Here is a 24,399-nt window from a genome sequence, read left to right as displayed (position 1 = left end):
CCTCAAGTGTTTTGGATCCAGGTCCGAGTGGTAACAGGCCTTCCCTGAATCTGGGTAGTGGTTTTTCGGGTGTGGGTTTAGGTCATTCAAGACATGAACCCAAAAGGGCTCATACTAATTTTAAAGGGGAGGCTTCTTCTGCAAACATAATGGGAAAGACTAACAGGCATGGGAAAAACCCAATCTTCCATGAGGATATTAATGATAAATGTGTGGCCTTCTCAACTAGAAATCAAGGCATTCGGATTAGGGAACTAGGGCAAGGAAGTAGTCAACCTCGAGGTACTTCAGAGCCTCAGGTGCAGGAAGATTCGGATGGTAACTCTGAGGAGAGTCAGGTTGGTATCTTTCAAAACCTTCCTTTCCATAATATGCACACTGCTTTGTCCTTTTTTGATTGGAACTGTGGAGGGGTAGCTAGGAAATCTTTTTTTTTTTTTTTTCAGAATATTGTTACTTTTATCAAGCACAAAGCCCTATATTTTTTATTTCTTTTAGAAACTAAAGTTTTTGAAGATAGAGTTAAATTGATTGGAAGAAAACTTAAGTATCATAATTATTGTGTTATTCCCCCTGAAGGTGGATGTTCAAGCCTCAAGTATGTTTATTTTGATCTCCATAAATTTTCTTCATGTTTCCATGAATTGTTATGTTTGTTTCTTATATGTTGAATCTCATAAAGGAATAAACTGAATTTTTGGGAATCTTTTTGTAAATCCATTAGCTCTTGGTTTTGATGGAATAGTAGAGGAGGACTTTTCTAGACCAAACCAGTCAAATTATTATAAGAATAGAAATTTGAGAATTGTTTTCCAAAATTCCTCTTAGAAAGACAACTTTAAGAGATCTCCATTTACGGGGGACAGAAAATTGGACCAATGGGCAACAAGGTTTAGCAAGGGTAGAGAAAAAATTAGACAGAATTTTTCTATCTATGGAGGTCTTAAGAAAATTTCGGAATATTTATGGCTATGTTTGCCTAAGGTGGGGTTCTAATCATAAGCCTATCATTCTTACTCTTAATTCTGAACCCCTAAGGAGACCCTAACCCTTCAGGTTTATTGAAACTTGGATTGAAGAGGAGGAATGTGCCCAAATTATTAAGGAGGAGTGGAGTTCCCCAGTTAGAGGCCATTCTAGCCACAGGGTTGTTGTGAAGTTAAATCGGGTAAACATAACTTAAGAAAATGGAATTGGAACTCCTTTCATCACATAGATAAAAAGGTGGATCAAGTGAATGGGGCTATTATTAAATTGGAGCAAATGGAAGATACAGTTGAAATCACATACTAATTGAGATCTCTAGTCCAGATTAGAGCCAAACTCTTATCCCAACAAGAGTCCTGTTTTTGATAGAGATCCCAACAACTTTGGTTAGCAAAGGGTGATTAGAATACCTCTTTCTTTCCTAATGAAGCATTGTTTCGGAGACAAAGAAATAGTATAGACAGGATCAAAGTGGAGGATGGATCTTGGATAATTGATCGAGAACATATCTCGAAGGCTTTTGTGGAATACTATAAGGAGCTTTTTACCTCGACAAGGGAAGCTGAGTTTGCTCTACCCCTGATTTTTTGAAAGAGTTGTCTCTGAAGAAGATATCAAGAAGCCTCTAGAACCCCCTACTATTGAAGAAGTAAGGTCAGTGTTCAACTCCTTAGGTGCTTTAAAGGCTTTGGGGCCTGATGGGGTTCTTGCTATAGTCTTCCAAAAGTTTTGGGATGATATGGTTCAAAACTTGTACCAGATGGTCTGTGAGCTTTCCCAAAACAAAAATTTTTTAGCTGAGATTAACCACACCTTTCAAACCCTCATTCCAAAGGCTAAGGACCCTCACAGGATCAAGGACTTCCGGCCCATTAATCTTTGTAATGTTCTGTATAAAATCATGTCCAAAATCCTTACCGATCGTCTAAAGCCTTTGCTTCAGAAGTGCATCTCTAACTTCTAGAGTGTGTTTGTTCCCAATAGGCAAATTCATGATAATATCATAATAGCTTAGGAACTCATTTACTTTGCTAAAAAGAAAAGGAAGACAAGGGGTCATATGGCGATTAAGCTTGACATTTCTAAGGCTTATGACACTCTAGAGTGGGATTACCTACTGACTATTTTAGAAGCCTTGGGTTTTTGTAGTGATTTGATTGATCTTGTCAAACAATGTAGCTCCACCTCCACTTACTCCATCCTCATCAATGGGGTCCTTGAAGGTCATTTGAATCTACTAAGGGTCTTAGATAGAGTTATTCCCTCTCCCCATATATGTTTGTGTTGGCCATTGAGGGGTTGACTAGGTTGATACAATGAGCTAATTTTGAGGGTAAAGCCAAAGGGATCAAAATTGCTAGAGATGCTCTAGAAATTTCCCATTTATTGTCTGTTGATGATGTTCTCCTCTTTGGTAGGGCTAATTGGGAGGTTGTTGTAGATTTCTTGGAAATTTTAAATAACTTTCAATCATTGTATGGCTTATAGATAAATTTTCAGTAGTCTAGGATTTGGTTTAATAATTTCTATTCCCCTTAAAGGCCAGGCTAGTAAATGATTAGCAGGAAACTTAGAATGGCCCCCTGCTAAGAGATGCCAAATACTTGAGGGGTCCCTTTGCTTTGGAGGAAGAAGAGAAGGGAGTCCTTGGACTTCATTTAGACAAAGTTAAAGGCAAAATTCAACTCTAGAAAGCTTCATGCTTCTCTTATGAGGGTAGGCAGGTTTTAGTCCAATCCACTCTACAGTTGATCCATGTGTACTATATGAGTGTAGCTTAGTTCTAGAAAACTTTGCAAAATTTGGAGAAATTCCAAAGGTCCTTTTGGTGGCAAGGCTCTTCCAATAGGTCTAGTCTCAAATGGTCTAGTTGGTAGAAGCTTACTACTCCCGAAAAGAGAGGCGGCCTGGGTTTCAAGAATTTAGTTTTGTTAAACCAAGCTCTCCTAATCAAAATAGCTTGGAGGTTTCTAAAAGAGCCAACTCACTCTGTGTGTCTCTTCTGAGGAGTAAATACCTCACAAACAATGAGCTAATTCCCTCCAAGATACCAGTGTCAGTGTCTCATTTTTTGAAAATCATTTTCAAGTCTCTTTGATCCCTTGCTCGCAATTTGGGAGTTCATGTGAGTAGATCTTCTAATCTAAATGTTTGGAACTTACCGTGAATTAGAGATCAGAGAGCGTTTAGAACCCCAATAGTTTCCCCCAATTATGATGATCAAAAGATCCTTGTCATAGACCTTATTCGTGACTTAAGATTTTCGAATGCTCCAGGACTTTCTAACCTCTTTAACCCAAGGGAAGTGGATGTGATTCTAGAGACCCCAATGCCCCACTCTCTTCAAGAGGATAAATTCATCTAGGTACCTGCCCAAAATGGGTCATTTTCAATTAAAATCTATTACAACTTGCTTTGGCCTTTTCAAAACTCTTCCCTGGATAGGAGGGTGCTGTTGACAAGGAAAAGAATATGGAAGCTGAAAGTTCCTCCTAAATTTAATTTTTTTTATGGAAATTGTCCTAGGACTTTATAGCCACAAAATAAGTTTTGTCTGATAGGAGGGTGTTGTTTTTGTCTTTATCCTTCTGCTCGAGCCATCATATTTGCTTCCCTGTGGGGATTATGTGTTAGTAATAGCCTTTTTGATTCTATCTCATCTTTCATGAAGTTTCTTTTTGACAATGTCAAGTTGTTTGACCAATTAGACCCCTTGCTATCTTGGTTTGCCATTCCTTTGTATTATATCTGGTTGTCCCGTAAATGGTATGGTTTTTAAAAATTTAAATCATTCAATTTATTAGGTCCTTAACCTCTCTAGGAGGACTTTTTTTGGAGCTGAGTATTAATTTTGATGACATCATTTCTAATTTTTAGAATGTTTCTGATCATTTGGATTGCCCTTATAGCCTGCCATCTTTGGATGCTTTTGAAACCATTATAAAATGTGATGGTGGAATAATCAAGGGGTGGGGAATCTCTTTGTGGTTTATGTGCATTTAATAATACAAAATCTTTTCTTCTAGTTGTAGGTGGTAAGTTTATGGGCCCGATTTTGTCAATGGAAGCGGGGCTTTTTGCTATATGGTTAGCCTTGGAAGTGGTTAAATCTCACACCTAGACTTCGATATTAGTCCTTTCAAATGCCAAGAATATTATAGATTTTTTGAATCTTGGCTCTCCCCCCTTCCTTGGACTGTCATTAAGTGGATTGATGACATTTTAACTCTTAAGACCTTTTTTTTTTCTTTTGTAAATATTAAGTTCTACTATATTCCTAAGAACTTTAATATGCAAATTGGGTAATTGGGTAGTTTTCTCAGGAAATGAAAACTACGTCTAGTATGCAAATTTTTTGGAGCAGCCCTCCTTCTAGTATTGTATAGTTTATTTCAAAGAAAGAAAGAAAAAACAACAATGGGTAATTGGCTTTCTTTATGTTCTCTCCCCTAATGCAATCATACCTTTTCTTGACTTTCTCAAAATTAGTGATATTTAAGCAATTTAAAGAAATCCTTAAATTAGTTTATGCTAAGATGTAATCTTTTGACTTGGATGGATTTCCCTTAGGCTTAAAAATTAAAAAAAAAAGTAAAATATAAAAACCTCTTTCTGACAATCATAAAATCCTCCCCTAAGGTTTCATTTTATTAAAAGCCTCCTCTATAGTTTTGAAAAAAGCTTGCAATTACCTTACTTTGGTTATTGTTCCAGTAATGAAGAAGTAGAATTTACCAAGTTTCCCTTACTACTTGTTAAGGCATCTTTCTACATACTTTAAAATGTCAAATTTGCCCTTCTATATTTCATCTAGTGTACAATTTTACAAAGTAAAACTACTTTATTCTTTTCAGTTTGACCAAGAAACTGTTTTAGGGTCCGTTTGGGTTCCAGGAATAAGTGCTTGGAATCAGAATTGGAATAACCCATTCCAATTCCTACCGTTTGTTTGGCAGGAATGGGATTTCGATTCTCATTCTTGGGGGAATGGGATACCCATTGTAGAGTCTATCAAGATGTAAAGAAAAAGAACTCATGAGAAAAACCCCCAAACCTTGATATTAATAAAATAATAAATATTATTAAATTAATAATAAGATAATAATAAGGGAAAATGCTTGATCAGTACTATGTGCTTTGGCTTGAGTGACAATTTGGTCCCCGAACTTTAAAATGCGACAATCTAGTACCCAAACTTTCGAAACACAACAATTTAGTACCTACCATTAACCAGTCGTTAAGTGGCATGTGAAAAGACACAAATGCCCTTCAAGTGTCATCTAATTTTATTTATCAACCATCAACTAAAATCAGAACCAACCGTCAAGTTTTTCATCCTTGTGACAACACTTTTGTCTTTCTTCTCCTCTGAATATTTCATCATCTTCAGACCAAAACCAAAGCAATTTATGGGAGAAAAGTTTCGTAATTATCTTATCTGAAAAACGGAAAAAGAGAAAAGTCTCTCGCCACCATCACTGATCTCTCTCTCTCTCTCTCAAGTATCAAGACAAAGCTTCCAGTTCTTCTCCTCTCTTTTACCTGTAGGAATAAAATATTACCGTGTTAAGTTAAAAAATAAATAAAAATAAGTTGTATAAAACCTGGAATTTTTTGTTATTGGCAAAGACTTGCAACAACTTTGCAAGGGAAATTTTGACATGATGAACAGTGTGTTTTATTTTCAAGGGAAATTTTGACATTTTCAAAAGTCTTAAATCACACATGAGGTCATGTGATATACATAACTAACAGTCCATTAACAGTAGGTACTAGATTGTCGCATTTCGAAAGTTCAGGTACTGGATTATTGCATTTTAAAGTTCGGGGACCAAATTGTCACTCGAGCCAAAGTATAGGGTACTGATCAAGAATTTTCCCTAATAATAATAAATAAATATTAATAAACCATTAACTTATATTAGTAAAATAATAATAAAATAATAATACTATAATAAAATATTGGTAAATTAATTATAACGAACAATGATATCAATTATTAAATTTAATAGTAATAAAGTATAAATAAAATATCAATACAATATAATTAAAGTAATATTAAGATAATAATAATACAATAAGAATATATTAATAATTAAAATAATAAAAAATATTAGTAAAATATTAATAAAATAATAGTACTACAATAAAATATTAATGTATTGGTAATGGAAGGCAAAGATATTATTTATTTAATAATAATCATAATAATAATTAACTATAAACAAAATATTAATATATTATAATTAAAGTAATAATAAAATAACATATTATTTATTAAATAGTAATAAATTAATTTTAAAATAATAAACAACAATAACAGAGCATTAATAAAATAATAATAAAATAAAAGTGATATATTTATAAAATATTAATAAAGTAATAATAAAATAACAAATAAACTAATAATTGATTCAAATTCCAAGTCCAAATGAACCAAACGACAACAATTGGAATCTAATTCTAATTCCTGATTGAACCAATTAGGCGTTAGAAATAGATGATTTCAGTTCTGATTCCTAAAGGTAAAATTGATACTTAAAAAAAAGAATAATGCATTATACCAACATTTTCCTAAAAGGGAAAGTAGCTGCAGCTTTTTTAAAGCTATAGGGAGATTTTCGTTGGGTAAATTGCTAAAACCCCTCATAACAGTATTATAACAAAAAGATATACACTATCTCCACAAAAAGTTCAGAGAGGTGCCAAACTTCAGGAGAGGTTTCGGTTTACCCAAAAAAAATCTTTCCCCGCACGAAACGCCTACGAGGACGCCTTGTGTCGTCCATATACATGCTCCCTGATTAGAAAAGTTTGCCGTGGGCACGACGAGTTAATAGCCGGATTTTACACGAAATTAGCTCCACAATGACCAACAGGTCCAACACGCTACGAAATCTGATTTGTAATTTTTTCGGAGCATTTAGATCCGAATCCAGCGGTACATGAATTGTACTTTGGAGCCTTTAGTTCCTTAATTACATCATCAGTTATAGAAAGCTAGGTTCGGACTCCAGACACTACTCTGAACTGAACTCTGAAGATCTGGCTCCAGGTGGAGGCAAAAGCAAAAATTATATAATTTTTAACCTTTTTACATTTAGTGAAAAATCCTAAGGCTGTGTTTGATTGAAATGTAAATAAATTTGTACTCATACAAAATTATGACGGTACAAATGATTTTAATGTACATTCTGACCGACCTATTTTTGTTATTAAGACATGAAGAAGAATTAAGTAAAACTCAAAATAAAATTAAACAATTGCATTTATTTCATTTGCACTCCTATACTTTTATACCAGTGCAAATAAAATTACACTACAACCAAACACCTAAATTACTTATTAACTTAGAAGTTAGAACACAGATTTTGAATTTAATGGAGAGTGCGAGAGAGATTTCAGACATTCGGCGCAAACAAAGACATATAAAGCCGTTATGAAACAATCCTATCTCAAGAAATAATAAATAAAAAAAGTGAATAAATACATCGGCACGACAACACATTAAAATATGGATTTTTTTCGTTTTAATTATCGGTAAGATTTCAAAATTTATTCTTTAAGCCTTCGGAATTTCGGATCCCTCCACCTCTCGTTTTCTCGTCCCGAAATCGTCACGAAGACTTGAATTGGGCCGAAGATCTCGTGATTGGCAGGCGATCTTTGTGGTCCGAGAGGTATTGCGGATCGTCGATCGTGTTTCCTCTGTATTGACTTCTCGTTTTCTGTTTATTTAATTCGATTTTAATTTCAATCTCATCCCAGTTTTAAGATACCGGTGAAGGCTTTCGTTCAAGTTCTTTGTTTCTTGTGATCTGATTATGGTTCCTGTTTCCTTGTTTTAGATATTTTTGAGACCTTGTGGTGAGATCTGCTTTCGGTCGATCTTGCAGGCAAGATTTCATCTCAGCTATTGAGGTAACCGTAGATGGTGTCTTTCTGTAATTCTGTTTTTGTTAAACTTGGGTTTTCTTTTCATGGATTTGTTTCAAATGATGAGTTAATAAGCTTAGTATCTGGGTTTTGGATTGAGATTTTGAAGATAGAAGGACATAATATATTTATTCGCTGCGATAATGCCATAAAGGAAAGGTTCTTTGACTTTATGGCATAAAGAGAAAATAAGAGGCGCTTTTATTCTAGATAATGAAACTAGTATAGAAAAAGAAAAGGGTATTGGGTATTCTTTCGTTGTTTCTTCTCTTCTAATTCACCTGAAGGCTTAGGCTATTTCGAGTCATTTCGCCATCCATCTTGGTCGGCTGTCGTGTTTCTTGTGAGTAAAGGTGATATTTCTTGAATGCCAAGATGAATTTTCCTGTAACAACCATTATGACACATCGATTTGGACACGATTGGAGCTTGAATTGGAATCCATTTGTCTTTTTTGTTTTCTTTTTATGGTTTTTGAATTTGTGATTTCTTTTACTATGCAGAGCAGGAGCAAGTGCATCGGTTGGTAAATGGGTTTCTAATTCTTTTGTCTTTCCGTTTCTGGTGGTTTACAGTCCATTGTGGATTGGATTAATGTACGATGCAGAGGTCACGTAGAGCTCTTCTTCGGAGAAGAGCTTTGGAGAATGCCATTACTGGAAGGAAACGGTTTTTCAAGGTGTCTCTGTCTCTGCTTGCTGCTCTATGGGCTCTTGTGTTCCTCTTAAACTTCTGGATTAGTCGCAGTGATGGGTATAGAGGTAAGCTCGGTAATTGCTTTCTTCCCCTTTACCAAAATCTTTACTGGTGACTACCCCTTTTTTAATTTTTGAATGCATGCACTGAAGTTGCATCAAACTAGATTTGCCAAAACCAAGAGTTGCAAATTTTCTTCATCACTTGCTTTTATTATATTAGTTTCCATCATTTTTCCTTGTGTGGGTGATTAGATAATCTACTTAATGCAATGCGGTAATAGATGTAATATGCAATGTGTTTGTTTAGGAAATTTATATCCTCAAATTAACTCTTTCCCATTTTTCATCTTGGTTGAACTTTAAGTATTTGGTGTTATTCCGGCAGTAGATTTGGTGTTATAATTTAGAATTTTCATATATTCAAAGATTTTCTTATTAACTGGTTGACATTCTCAACTATTTGTAATAATGTAGATGAATCAGGAATGCCAGTTGATGAATCAGCTTGGCTTGAAGAAGCTAAGCTGGGACTGAGTAAAGGGTCTGATTGTGGAGTTGAACTTCCATCTGCAGAAGCTAGTTCCAGGCCTTCTGATCAGAGGTCATACACTTCTGGTGCTGAGACCAAGCTCAGTAATTGTGAATCACAGGCTAGTGAAGGAAAACTAAATTATCTGTCAGCTGTCAAAGAACAAGCAGATGTGAGAACCTCTTGTTTGGGGGCAAAGCTAGAAAAGGATACTGCAAAGAGTGACAGGTTAGGTCGTACTGCACCTCTTGGTCTTGATGAATTCAAAAGCAAAGCAATCAATCCTAAAGGAAAACCTGTGTCTGGCCAGTCTGGCAATGTGATACACAGAGTGGAAACTGGTTGGACAGAATATAATTATGCTTCTGCTTCAAAGGGAGCAAAAGTATTGGCTTTTAATAAGGAAGCAAAAGGAGCCTCTAACATCTTGTGCAGGGATAAGGACAAGTACCTCCGAAATCCATGTTCAGCTGAAGAGAAATTTGTTGTCATAGAACTTTCAGAAGAAACATTAGTGGATACAATTGAAATAGCAAACTTTGAGCACCACTCGTCCAACTTGAAGGATTTTGAACTGCTAGGCAGTTTGGCTTATCCAACAGACAGCTGGGACAAACTTGGGAATTTCACTGCTGGAAACGTGAAACATGCACAGAGGTTTGCTCTTCAAGAGCCAAAATGGGTGAGATATCTCAAGCTGAATCTCCTTAGCCACTATGGTTCAGAATTCTACTGCACATTGAGTTTTGTGGAAGTGTATGGAGTGGATGCTGTTGAGCGCATGCTGGAGGATTTGATTTCTGTTCAAGAAAATATATTGGGATCTGATGAACCAACTGCTGAGCAGAAGCCAACACCCCCTCAAGCAGAGCCCATAGAGAGTGAGGATGCTTATCAAAATCTTATTACAGAAATTGACTCTGAATCTGGACTTGAAAACTCCAACTCAAGACGTGAAGTTCCAAAAACAAATATTCCTGACCCAATCAAAGGAATGCGACCTCAGCAGCTGGGAAGAATGCCTGGCGATACTGTTCTTAAGATACTGATGAAAAAAATACAGTCACTGGATTTAAGTTCTTCAGTTTTGGAGCGTTACCTGGAGGAATTGAACTCCAGATATGGCAGCATTTTCAAGGAATTTGACAATGAATTTGCAGAGAAAGATGCACTTTTGGAGAAAGTAAAAGTGGATATTAAGGAACTTTTTGACAGCAAGGAGGTCATTGTATGTGATCTATTATTTTAATTTTTTGTTGATTTGCTTTATTGTTATCAACTCCATCAATTTATTCTCTAATATCTAAATCTCCTTGCAGGCCAATGATGTTGGTGACCTCCTTACTTGGAAATCCCTTGTTTCCTTGCAACTAGATAATCTACTCAGAGATAATGCAATTCTCAGGTTGAATTTAGTCCTTAAACATATATATTTTTTTCTTTTATATTTACATTTTATTGCATTCCTTTATTTTGAGTTTATGCTGGATTAGTTGTGCATTAACCCCTTTTTTATCAGAAAATTGTGCATTAACCCTTGACAAAAATACATTTGAGTATATTATTATTATAATATGCATATGATATTCAGGTTATGCGATGAAAGTTAAAGTTGTGAAAATTTTTAATTATATTTAGCCATGAAAAAATGCTAGCTCTTGTTGCATTGCAGACAGATGGAAAACATAGATGTGCAATGCAAAATATGGGGTTTGTATTCACTGTATCAAGTAGTTGGGAAACCCCACTTGAAACTAGATGCATATTTCAAGAAGGAAATTCTGTGCTTCTAAGATTTGAATCTAGTCTGATTTTGCTTATAACTGATACCATGACAACATGAAAATGATTTCCTTTATCTTCCATCCATCCACCTCTCCTGCTGCAATACAGCTTCTGGAAGAAGATGGGTTATGTCAAGATCCAATAGTTGCATAAACAACCATACCAAATATTTGAACTGTGCAAGATGTAATTTGTGCTCTAATGGGCATGTGATGGGAATTTGATAAATAGACATAGCATCTTGCTTGATTAGTTTGAAAGTTCCTTACAATAACTTACATAGAATTAAGAAGGGTGTGATCAAATGGACTATGACATAGGCTACATCTTGCTGAAATAAGGTTTTGTTCAGTTGAATTGAGATAAGTCATCTAATGTAAGTTGTTGGACTGGGCTTTGTTGAGTTTATGGACCAATATTTTATGTGGCATGCTGCTGGTGCAGCATACCTTCAGGTTAAGGGCATATTTGCCTGCACCTTGAAGAAACTTCACAAAAAGGGAAGGAATTAGAAGAGGGAAAAAGAGAAAAGCAGAAAAAGTAGAGTACGGCCATTTGTAGAGAGACAAGAATCCATAACCAGAATATTTTCCATTATATTCTTGAAGTATTCTTTTCTGATGTCTTTCATTGTGCTTCTATGACTAGTATCAGCAAACATTACAAGAGACCCTAGAAGAGGTGAAAATAATTCAAATTACAAGTGAGCCCAGAATGATCCCTATTAAACCCTTGGTTTGCTAAAGCATCTGCATCCCATTAGTTGTTCCTCTTTCCCATTGAATTCTTGGAGTCGTATTGGAATCTCTTGATTTCATCCCTATAAGTCCATATTGCTGCATCCAGGTCCATTGAACCATCCTACCACCAGCTTAGGATCCCCTTCAATGACCAATTTGTTAAAGATCAACTGTCTGCTAGCTGTACCTGTGTACCCCTTGGAGTACAACAAGAGTTTAATCGAGTCCCCCACATTGGCTGGTCTTAAGGAAAACATAACAATATTTCCTTCTTTATTCTTGAACACACTCCTTACACCCGATGGACCTGGGTTACCCTGATTGCTCCTATCAAAGTTTAGTTTAATAAAACCTTCTTCAGTGGGTGACCAAAGGGGAAGTAATCTTTTCCTTCTTTGAAGAACTTTTTACCACTAAGCCCCAATTCCTACAAATATCATAAAATGAGAAATGTGAGAAATTGTCCAAAGTTTTAACCTAATGTATCACCCTTTGTCACTAAACACTCCATCCCTGCTTCCTCATTTCTTTCTTTCTCTAGTAAGATTTTTCCTTTTTCTTTTCTTTACTTTTTGATTAGCAGTTTCTCTAGTAAGATTCTAGCATTTCTTTAAAATAGTCCAAACCAGGGCCATCCTTGTACACCTCCAAAGAACTCTCCCCCTTCTCTTGGGCCATATAAACATGGAAGGGTCAAAAAGCCTGTTTAGCTCCTAAGGCAAGATCCACCTACACCTAGAGAAAGGAGAAAACCTTTCCCCAAATAGCTGCAGCCAAAGAACAAGAGATTAGTACGTGATAATGGCTCTCCCCATTAGCTTTGCAAAGACATCAGTTTGGAGACAAGCAACGGAGAGGTCTTCTCTTTTGCACTAGAGTTGTGATCTCATGGAGTGAGTATTATGAGGAACACTAGAACAGCATTACTTTGGAATTCTTGGGAGGAAAGAAATGCAAGAATATTTGAAGAAAAGGAAAGAAGCAAGGAAGCCTTGGGGTGTTTTCAGACTTCAAGATTGAAGATTTTTTCAGAGCTTGGGGTGTTATTGTTGTGTCCTCATCTACAAGACAGAAATCTGTTGAGACATGGTCTCCCCCAATAAATGGATGGAAAAAACTGAGCTTTGGTGGGATCTGTTTGGATGATCCAGGCCCTTCAGGTAGGGGGGGAGATGGCAATTAGGGATGAAGATGGGAACATACTTGCTTTATACTCCAGTCCTGTGGAGCCAAGGTGATGTGGCAAGGTCAGAGCTCTTGGCTGCAGTGTATGGGGTTGAGAAGGCAAAAGAATGGGGTATTAGTAGACTGATTATTGAGGGAGACTCGAAAACTGTGGTAAAATTTCTGCATAAGGGGGAGCAGGTGACATGGCATTTGAGGAATGAATTCAGGAGATTTAAATCGCTATCAGAGGACATGTCAGTCTGAGTGAGATGGGTGATGAGAACTGCCAACAGTTTGGCAGATAGCTTAGCCAAACAAGGGGTTCATAGAACACACATGTTTTGGTCTCAAATGTAATCTTGGTTTGGACCAGCTTCTAAAGCTGGTTTTTATTTTCACAACTTCTTGTTGTGACCTGGTTTTGTCTAATTAATGAAATCTTTTGTGTTGCTGATAAAAAAAGTAGTGTGTGTGAGAAACACTTGGAAACATTTGAAAACAAGGAAAATCATGTTAACATTCTTGGTTTTTCTTCAGAAGTTTCAGAAATTGATGGTGAAGGAAGCTGCTAGTTCTGGCAGAAGAGAAAAGTAAGTTAAAATTGATGCTTACACTGGAGCAAACATGGTACAAGTTTGTAAAAGATGGTTTATGTGGAAGCCATTGAATGATAAGCATAATAACATAACCTGTTGATTTTTCTTTTTTTTTTTTCCACTAAGTCTATGGATTAGGATAGAAATGCTAATTTTTATAATAAGGATGTGAAGGATTTTGAAACATCTTATGGGGAGGATGGTTTTGTTAGTGCTGGTAGTTAGATCGAGTTTCTGATTTTTGTTATTAGCATTTAGGTCATCAAAGAAGTTTGTGACTTGGAAACCATAGTATGTGAATCTCTAGTGTTTTAAGAATGGTTTCTCTCAGTCATAGAGCAGACCAAACAGGAATTGTGCTTGCTAGTAGTAGGGTGGGTGAACTGTTCCACCTGTATGATTTAACAACCCTCCCAGTGCTGCTTAAGGATGATTATTTCCAGCCTGGTCCATAATGCCTGGCCCATCCAGCCCATGGTCACTCCTTTTGGTGCAACTGTGACAAGATTCCCTAGATTGGAGTTCAGCACATAGGAATTGTGATAGACAAGTGGAGATGGCATTTATCATCATATATGATCTCTCATGATTTGAACTTCTTTTTGACATTGTTTTAGTATGGTTATTACTGCATGCAATGAAAAAGGCGTGCCTAGGCCCTAGGTGCACAGACAAGGTGCGTTTTAGGGTAGGCGCCTCGCCCAGGTCCTAGGCGCAGCCCATTCAAAAGGCGCACGCCTGGTGCACCTTGCGCCTTAGCCCAGGCGCTAGAGGGATTAGGTGTTAGACCAGAAAAGACATGGCTAGAAGTGGTAAGAAATGATTTGAGCACCAATAATTTAACAATGGATATGGCATTAACTAGAATGGAATGGCGAAACAGAATTCATGTAGCTGATCCCATATTGGTGGGATTAGTCTTGGGTGATGATGATAATGAGTCTGCCTGTTGGATCTCTCCTTTGTTCTCCTTTTTTATCAATAAACCCTTTTTGTTATCCATAAAATATTAACAACAAGAAGCACCTGAAATAACTACATTATAATCAGATACTAGGGAAAATATTTTAGGAGAGAAAAATATATTTAGATTGTATTCATGGAAACTGCAACATAGAACCCAGATAAACGCACAAGGCTTCAATTCCTGATGTTGGCATCTCATTTCTCCTGCTTCCACTCAACACTGTTTGCCTTGGTTTGTCATGCTATCATACCGTTTAGAGTTTGTGATCCTTTGCCACAAAACATGGTGATATTTTAACTAAGACCTTGGGGGTGATAAACTCCAACTAGATGATTCAGATAATGGTGAAAAGAGAGATTTGCGATATGTTAATTAGGTCGTCATAAGTGACAGATGATAGATCCAAGCAAGTGAAATGAGTATTTTTTTGGTAATTTATAACCCTGCTCTGGTTAGTGCGCTAGTCTAATCATTCTTCTCTTAGATTGATTTTGTTTTTTTCTTTCATTTGGGTCTTGGGATGGGTAGACAATACCTATCCTCAATGACCCCTTTCTTTATTTTTTTCCTCCCTTGGTGGAATTCTAGATGTCAAACCAATGCTCAATAATATTGACGGATCTCAAATGAAAATGCACGTTAATAATAATGCCATTGCTTATTTTACCTGTTTCGGCTATTCATGGTTCTGTTTGATACTGTTTTAAGAGGATTAAAAGGTGTCATTGTTTTGCAGATCGGAGGTTGAAAGGGTGCGGCAGAATCAAATATACATGGAGAATAAGGGCATCCTTGTTTTTGTTACAAGCTTCATTTTTGGTTCCTTAGCATTTGTGAAGTTGTTTATAAATTTTGTGCTGAGTTTGAGTAGAATAGAGAAATCCGGGAAACTTTGTAGGACAAGCTCTTCCTGGCTTGTCTTACTGTTGAGCTGTAGTATCATAATTATTATCATCCTTTTATAATCATAATATATATTGATTTACTTGTCTTACTATTACTATGAGATTTAACCCATTCTACGGTTTCAAGCTTTTGATTTCCCTGGTGATAAATCTGAACCAATCTGATTTCTGTAATAATCACAAATAGAAGTTTAGTTTTTGGAAAACTGTTGTGCATATAATGTTTTTCATGTTTTCATATTATCACAAAAAATTTAAAAAAAGTTGTGGATTAAATGGGCATGAATGTTCACTGGTTCTTTTTTTTTTTAACTATAAAATTAGTGTAAAAATGGGAGGAGCAATATGCATCCATTACAAGCATAAACAGAAAACAAAGAGAGCATGTGGGTGTGGGAACCCAGGACCATTGATGGTTTTGGGGACCCGAGGCAAATGAGCAGGTTTTATGATTTTTCTCCAGTTGATTTGAAGATTGTTTAGGAAACCGTATTCTGAAAGAATATTTTTCCTAACAAAATTAATTAGTAAGGGCATGCATAATATGCTTTTTTTGTTTATTTATTTATTTTTGAACAAAACTTGATTGAGTGACATGTGAAATATGGAAATATAATTGGGTTATTCATAATAAATGTGTAGTATGTGAATTACAGATTTTAAAGAATATGGGATGTTTTATTTTATATATTTTAGAGTATATACATGCAATTAAAACTTTAAATTATGCAAATAGGCATGCTCACAAAAAAAATGTTTTTTGGATTTCTAGATGATTTCTTTGTCATCTTCTATTCTTCTCCAAAATTTGCTCTTAAAAGTGCCGTGTCACAGATTTTTAGATTTTTTCTTGACTGAAATTGCCCTATTTCAATTTGACCCATTACTATTATGAAGGCAGAAAGAAAAACGTGTTTAGGAATTCAGACTAGAAGCAAAACCGTTTTTTCTTTTTTTTTTTTCGTTTTTTGAACAAAACTTTATTGGATGGTATGTGAAATATGGAAAAATAATTGAGTTATTCACAATAAATGTGTAATATGTGAATTACAGATTTTGAAAAATATGGGATGTTTTATCTTATATATTTTAGAATATATAAATATGTAATTAAAACTTTAAATTTTGAAAGAGATTATAGGCACGTTCACCCAAAAAAAATGTGTTCTTTTCATGTTTTTTGCACTTTCCTAGATGATTTCTCTGCCATCTTCTAATCTCCAGATTTTGCTACTAAAATTGCCAGTAGGGTCTCATATTTCTAGACTTTTTCTTAATCGAAATTGCCTATCTTTGAATTTAACCTAAGGGTAGAAAACATAATAGTATTTAGATTTAGAGAACCGGACCGGAGGCAAAACCATTTTTTCTTCAGGTTGCAAGTAATTGATTCAACCAATCAAGTTGAACCAATATGTAATATAGGTATGTAATATATATATATATATATATATTTAAAATATATAATTATATCTTGCACATATGATATAACAGATATTTTTATTTTAGTCTTAATTTTTTATACTAAAAATTATGATCTAAGGCCAAAATAGGCATTTTTTGGCAAAATTAGTGGGTCAAGATGCCTTTGGAACGCATAGATCATGAAAAGTTACCCAAAAATAGAAAAAATACTACCCTAATCAAACAAACAAGTGCAAAGTTATGGTCTTCAAAAATTAGAATAAATGTTAAAAAAATGAATAAAAAACGGTTAGTTTTATGAAATTGGGACTGTCACCAATTTTCTAGTTGGATTAGTCAACTAGCTAATTTTGATCACCCCAGGCTTTTAGGGCCTAATCGAATCAATCAATGGACTAGTTCATGGTTTTATCGGTTGAATCGGTAAACTAGCTAATAGTATATAGCCAATAAGAGACTGAAGCCACCATCCAACAAGAAGCACGGAGACAATACAAAGCAACAAACTATAACCTAGAGAACACATGATGTGGACGCATTTATTGGGAAGAAGTATCGCCCCTGGCAGCAGTAGTAATTGGGTGTTCTTAGTTCTCATCTTATCTAATTCCAGTTAGATAAAGTTCTATCTTATCTATTCAACATTCTTATCTAATTCCAGCTAGATAAAGTTCTATCTTATCTATTCAACATTTTTACCTTATCTGTTTTCAGTAATAGGATTAGTAGGGAGTCTTATTTATTCAGTGTTCTTATTTTATCTGGTCAGTAGTATAGATTAGTAGGGAGTCTTCCTAAATGTAGGACTCTTATCTCTTGTAATCTCCTATTTAAGGAATTGATAATATTCAATAAAGGCATCGAAAATTTCATTCCAGAAAGAGCAAAGGAGAGTTGGTGATCTCTTGAACAAATCACCTTTAAGGCGCCAAGATAGGTTCCTTAAGAAAAGGGATGAACATGGGAAAACAGGAGGTTTTCCCCATGGACCGACCCGTGACGAGAACCTATTCTTAGGCCCTTAACAGCTTGGTATCAAAGCAAGGAGTCATGGGTGATCTGGAGCAGTTGACGTCCAGGGTCCACGAACTGGAGCACAGGCTCGTGGAGAACAACACGGAGGTACGCGAAATCAAGGACGAAGTCCGAGAGTTACGGTGCTTGATGGAGTTATTTTTCTCTAACAAGGAGAGGATCCCAGAAGGGGATGCAACCACTAACGGCCGCCGACTAGACGTGGTAGAGTCATCCGGCGAACAACAGATCGTCACCCAGGGAGCCACGGTCGTTCCCAAATACAGCATGTTGGAGTTCCCTTCTTACAACGACGACGGTGATCCCTTGGGGTGGCTGTACCGATGTGAGCAGTTCTTCTGCAACCAACGGACAGAGGATAGAGACAAGGTAAGCCTAGCCGCATTCCACTTGACGGAGGAAGTGCAGCTCTGGTTTTATCGATTGGAATAGGAGGAACCCGGGCTCAGTTGGACCCAATTCAAATCCTACTGCCTTCTCTGGTTTGGGCCCCCATTAACAAGCAATTCCTTGGGCGAACTAATCAACCTCAAACAAACGGGAACAGTGGCTGAATATCAGCACCAGTTTCAGACCCTCCTTGCCAGAGCATCATCAATACGACCAGACCAGCAGGTAGACATGTTCACCGCAGGGTTAGCAGAACATTTGAGGGTGGATGTGGAGATGCAAAATCCCCTCAACCTGGTTATGGCCATGAATCTAGCCCGTGCCTTCAAATGCAAGCTGCAACTCAGCCGTAGAACCTTCAGTATAGGGCAGCCGCCAACATCATGGGCACCCCCGAAAACACCCGGAATGGCCTCTTCTTCTGCAGCCAACCGAGAACAGAAGCCTCATATGAGTAACGTCCCCAGGTCGGCATCCAGTGTAGGAAGCAGCATGGTAGCACCCCCCATTAAGCTTTTATCCAGAGCCGAGATGGCAGAACGCCAGGCAAGGGGACAATGTTTCAACTGCGACGATCTTTATTCGGCAGGACACAGGTGCAAGAGACTTTTCTACCTCTTGGTGGATGAACAAGAGGAAGACGAGGATGAAGCCTCAGCGTTCAAACCCGAGATTTCCCTCCACGCAATCACCGGAATAAAAACCTCTCAGACCATGCAATTGTAGGCATGGGTAACGGGAAAACTAGTACGGATCCTCGTTGATTCAGGAAGCACACACAATTTTGTAAGTGAGCAAGCTGCCCTTCAGTTGGAACTGCCTATGGAAATTAGACCAAGACTGCAGGTAGCCATAGCAAACGGTGAAAGGGTTCACAATCTGGGAATCTGTAAGGACGTCCAAATACAGGTCGAATCTGAATCCTTCTCTGCTGATTTGTTTGTGCTATCCTTGGATGGATTTGATGTAGTTCTGGGGGTAAAATGGTTGATCACCCTAGGCCCAATCCTATGGGATTTCAACGCCCTAACGATGACATTTCGCTTGAATGGGAAGCAAGTTACTTGGCAGGGTAACAGGGTAAAACCAAAAAAACCACAGGTTCATACGCTCCTAGGCGAAGCGACTATGGAAAGGCTCCTCGCCGATTTTTCTAATGTGTTCCAAGAACCCAAGGGACTTCCTCCTTCCCGAGCCTGCGATCATTGGATCCCTCTAGTGATGGGTTCAGAACCAATCATCGTCCAGCCTTATCGCTACCCACATTTGCAGAAAGACGAGATAGAGAAGCAATGTGCTGAAATGATGAAACAGGGGATCATCCGCCTTGGCCGTTCTCCCTTCTCCTCGCCAATCCTGTTGGTGGCAAAGCGGGATGGTACTTGGAGGTTTTGTGTTGACTACAGAGAGCTCAATAACCAGACTGTCAAGGATAAATTCCCTATTCCCATTGTGGACGAGTTGTTGGACGAACTTCATGGTGCCCAGTACTTCTCAAAATTAGACCTCGGGTCGGGATACTTTTAGGTCTGAATGGCTTCCGGAGACGTTGAGAAAACCGCCTTCAGAACTCATCATGGCCACTTTGACTTTTTAGTTATGCCGTTCTGTCTCACAAACGCCCCATCCACATTCCAGTCCCTGATGAATGAGGTATTTCAGTTCCACCTTCGCAAATTTATTTTAGTGTTCTTTGACGACATTTTAGTCTACAGTAAATCATGGATAGAACATGTGCATCATCTCTGGACTGTTTTCGAACTCTTGCGCCACCACAAGCTCTTCCTTAAACGATCCAAGTGCTCTTTTGGGGAGCACCAGGTTCTTTACTTGGGTCACGTCATCAACGGGCAAGGAGTAACGGTGGACAATTCCAAAATTCAGGCAATCAAGGAATGGCCCAAGCCCCAAGCCCCAATCCACCAAGTTTCTCCGCGGGTTCCTCGGGTTGACAGGATATTACCGCAAGTTTGTACAAAATTATGGCCTGTTGGCTACTCCATTAACCAACCTACTAAAGAAGAATGCATTTCATTGGGATGACGCAGCCGACGCGGCTTTTGCAAGTTTAAGGGATGCCCTCTCCTCCACCCCAGTTCTGCAATTACCAAACTTTGATATCGAGTTTACAGTCGAATGCGATGCATCCGGAATAGGGATCGGAGCCATATTACAGCAATAAGGGCACCCTATCACCTTCTTCAGCCGTAAACTTGCCGACCGACATTTAAAATTTCCCGCCTATGAATGCGAGTTGATTGGGTTAGCTAGAGCAGTCCAACACTAGAGACCATACTTATGGGGAAGGTAATTCATCGTCAAAACTGATCACTATAGCCTCAAGTACTTTTTGGAGCAGCGACTTACCACTTCTCCTCAACAACATTGGGTTAGCAAGCTGCTTGGTTTTGATTTCCGGGTAGACTACAAGGCGGGATCCTTAAATCGCGTCGCAGATGCATTATCTAGACGAGACAAGGACACTATGCGCCTTTGTGGAATTTCCCATCCCCGAATCACCTTGTTAGACGACATCAAGAAGGCGATGCCACAATCACCAAAGTGGACGACCCTTGCTCAGAAAGTTCAGTCCGGAGCCGCCGACTCCAATTGGTCCCTTCATGACGGGCTGGTTGATGAGACTAAAAAGTACCCTATTTTTATCCCCTAATATTCACTCTTTTACATCAATTTAGCACTTAAATGGACTCATTACTCTTGTATTTCAATTCAGGGCAAGAAATAAGGCAAATGGAAGAAAACAGGGCAATTCGGATGATTTTGCACAGTTTCGGCATCAGTCAGTAATCTTGGCATAACTCTCAATTCAGGACTCCGAATTGGACAATTCAAGAGGCATCGGAAAGATGAAAGAAAGGCCCATAACTTTTATGTTTTGGGTTTTGACAGATTCGGCCCGCATCGAATACGAAATAGGGCCCGAAGTTGGAGCAAGCTCGTAGACAGACCCATTTCAGAGCTGAAGTCCAATTCGCAGAAGAGCCTTGTAGCAGCCCAACTCGAATTCAAGAGCCAAGAGTCCCAATTTCGAATGTAACCTCCTGAGAGAGAGTCTTATCAGATCTAAAGTCTTGAATGTAATCCTATCAAGATAAGAAGATTGGATTAGATCACTAGATAAGAGATAGGATAGGATTAGTTCAAAAACAGATTAGGACTTTCTAATTTGAAGTTAATCTCCTGAAAGGAGTTGGAAAGCAGCCCTCTCCCTATGCTATATAAAGAGGGGGGTGGAACAGCTCTGGCATCACTCACTCCAAGATCCAAGAGATCACCAAGCAACTCAAGCTACTAACATAAGAAAAGAAATATGTGGAGTTCGGCAATTTGGTGGTGAGACACTATATGAATATTGGGAAAGATTTAAACAACTTGTTGCTAGCTGTCCACACCACTAAATACCCGAACAATTGTTAATCCAATACTTCTATGAAGGGCTCCAACCCATGGATAGAAGTATGGTCGATGCAGCTAGTGGAGGAGCTTTAGTAAACAAGACACCCAAAGCGGCTAGGGAATTAATTTCCAACATGGCCGAAAATTCACAGCAGTTCGGTGCAAGGACAGATGGTACCATTAGACGAGTTAATGAGGTAAGCCATGTTAATTTAGAAAATCAGATTTCAGATTTAACTGCTTTGGTTAGGCAACTCGTTGTAGGACAATTACAAACAGCTAGGGTGTGTGGTATCTGTTCGATCCCTGGACATCCTACGGACATGTGTCCATCACTACAGGATGGATCGATGCAGCAAGTAAGTGCCGTAGGAAGATTCCTAGGCCAGCCCCAACGAAAGTATGATCCCTACTCCAATTACTACAATCTGGGGTGGAGAGATCATCCAAATCTAAGCTACGGGAACCAAGGAGGACAGCAGAAATATCAGCCCCACTTTTTCAGTCGACAGCCCCAGTTTTCAACACCCATCACAGCGCAAGGCCAACCCCCAAATTCAGGTATGTCATTAGATGATATAGTCAAGGCTCTAGCTACTAATACTCAGCAATTTCAGTAGGAAACAAGAGCCAGCATTCAGAATTTGGGAACCAAATCAGCCAACTTGCCACTTCCATTAGCAAGTTGGAGGCGCAGAGCTCCGAGAAATTACCCTCACAAACGGTAGTTAACCCAACAGAGAATGCAAGTGCGGTGGTGTTGAGAAGTGGAAGAGAGTTGCAGCCCCAACCAAGCTCACCATCGAAGGCAGCCAAGGGAGAGGAAAGACAAGGGTCAAACGACAGCCCCATTGAGGTAAAATCTGACCCCCCTCTCCCTAAAGTTACTAATGCTGTTGTACGACATTTTCCTAGCAGGTTAGAAAAGTCTAAGAAAGAGGAATATGAGCAAGAAGTGCTAGAAACCTTCAGGAAGGTGGAGATCAACATTCCTTTGTTAGATGCAATAAAACAAATCCCAAAATATGCAAAATTTTTGAAAGAATTATGCACTAACAAGATAATGCTGCGAATTGATGAAAAGGTAAGAGTTGGAGAGAACGTTTCAGCCGTGATCAAGAGGACCCTGCCAGAAAAACGTGCTGATCCAGGTATGTTCACCCTACCTTGTGTGATTGGCAATAAACGAATCGAGCGTGCCATGCTAGACTTAGGTGCATCTATCAATGTCATGCCATACTCGATTTACTGTGCCTTGAGATTAGGTCCCTTGAAGGAAACTAGGGTTGTTATTCAATTAGTTGATCATTCTAATGCCTACCTAGAAGGAATTGTTGAGGATGTATTGGTGCAGGTTAACGATTTAATCTTTCCAGCTGATTTTTACATCCTGAAGATGGAGGAGGACACAGCCACGAGTTCAGCCCCGCTTCTATTAGGCAGGCCATTCATGAAAACGGCCAAAACCAAAATAAATGTGGATGGGGGTACCCTCTCCGTCGAATTTGACGGAGAGATTGTAAAATTTAATATTTTGAAGCAATGAAATATCCTAGTGAATGCCATTCAATCTGCTCTAGTGAAACCATTGATTCAATTGTGCAGGAAGTCTTTGGAGAGGAGGACATGGATGATGAACTGGAATACAAGGCACAATCGAACAGGGAAGAGGAGTGCGATGCATCCTGTGATACTCCGGAACCGGAACAAGAGGTAAGTACTTCTGATATTCCATCGAAAATTTTTCATACAAAATTGCTGCTTTCTGTTTTGCAGGCTCTGGAATTGGAACTGAAGACCCTACCTGATCATCTAAAATATGCATTGGGCGAAAAAGAGACATTGCCCGTGATCATTGCAAAGGGGTTGACTGAGGAGCAAGAGGATAGGCTCATCAAAGTCCTAAAGGACCATAAGGTGGCGATTGGCTGGACCCTAGCCGACATAAAGGGGGTCAGCCCCTCGATTTGCATGCATAGGATCCTTTTGGAAGATGGTGCCAAACCGGTTAGAGAACCACAAAGAAAACTCAACCCGGTAATGAAAGAGGTAGTAATGAAAGAAGTGCTTAAACTGTTAGATGAAGGGATAATTTATCCAATTTCAGACAGTAAATGGGTAAGCCCTATTCATGTTGTACCTAAGAAAACTGGAATTACTGTAGTAAAAAATCAAAATAATAAACTAATTCCCATGAGGGTACAAGGTGGCTGGCGAATGGTAATAGATTTTCGAAAACTTAACCTGGCCACTCGAAAGGACCATTTTCCCCTACCCTTCATCGATCAGATGCTAGAGCGATTGGCAGGTAAGGATTTTTTCTGTTTTCTCGATGGGTTCTCAGGATATTATCAGATTGTTATTGCGCAGGAGGACCAAGAGAAAACAACATTCACTTGCCCATTCGGCACCTTTGCCTACAGACGAATGCCCTTTGGTTTGTGTAACGCTCCGGGCACTTTTCAAAGATGCATGATGAGTATATTTTCTGATTTTATTGAAAAATGCATTGAAGTGTTCATGGATGATTTTACTATTTATGATGATTCGTTTGATGACTGCCTAAATAGTTTAAGTAAAATTCTAAATAGGTGTGTGGAAATAAATCTTGTCTTAAACTATGAAAAATGTCATTTTATGGTGAAGGAAGGCATTGTGTTGGGACATGTAATCTCAACTAGAGGAATAGAGGTCGAAAAGGCCAAAATTGATTTGATTGTAAGCTTACCCTACCCTACAAATGTCAGGGAGGTTCATTCTTTTCTTGGACATGTAGGCTTTTATCCAATTTGCCGCAAAAGGATGTGCCTTTCGATTTTGGT

General features: G+C 38.1%; 1 protein-coding gene across 8 annotated transcripts; it reads left to right on the top strand.

Annotated features, from left to right (window-relative positions):
* Positions 1-7,272: 7,272 nt before the first annotated feature.
* LOC104610179 (SUN domain-containing protein 4-like) lies at positions 7,273-15,402 on the top strand. 8 transcript variants are annotated; one of them, XM_010276686.3, is made up of 6 exons: positions 7,273-7,667; positions 7,836-7,908; positions 8,499-8,684; positions 9,096-10,378; positions 10,470-10,555; positions 15,142-15,402. In XM_010276686.3, the coding sequence occupies exons 3-6, from the start codon at positions 8,525-8,527 to the stop codon at positions 15,368-15,370; spliced, it is 1,758 nt and encodes a 585-aa protein (XP_010274988.1). In that variant the 5' UTR covers positions 7,273-7,667; positions 7,836-7,908; positions 8,499-8,524; the 3' UTR covers positions 15,371-15,402. The 8 variants fall into 8 exon arrangements, with proteins under 8 accessions (XP_010274988.1, XP_088744020.1, XP_088744021.1 ...); XM_088887894.1 differs by having other exon boundaries at positions 7,354-7,667; positions 7,836-7,883; XM_088887895.1 differs by having other exon boundaries at positions 7,354-7,697; positions 7,836-7,883.
* Positions 15,403-24,399: the final 8,997 nt, after the last annotated feature.

Source organism: Nelumbo nucifera, chromosome 5, assembly GCF_055504915.1.
Source record: "Nelumbo nucifera cultivar China Antique chromosome 5, China Antique-T2T, whole genome shotgun sequence".
Lineage (NCBI taxonomy): Eukaryota > Viridiplantae > Streptophyta > Magnoliopsida > Proteales > Nelumbonaceae > Nelumbo > Nelumbo nucifera.
This window is presented reverse-complemented; position numbering and strand designations above follow the sequence as displayed.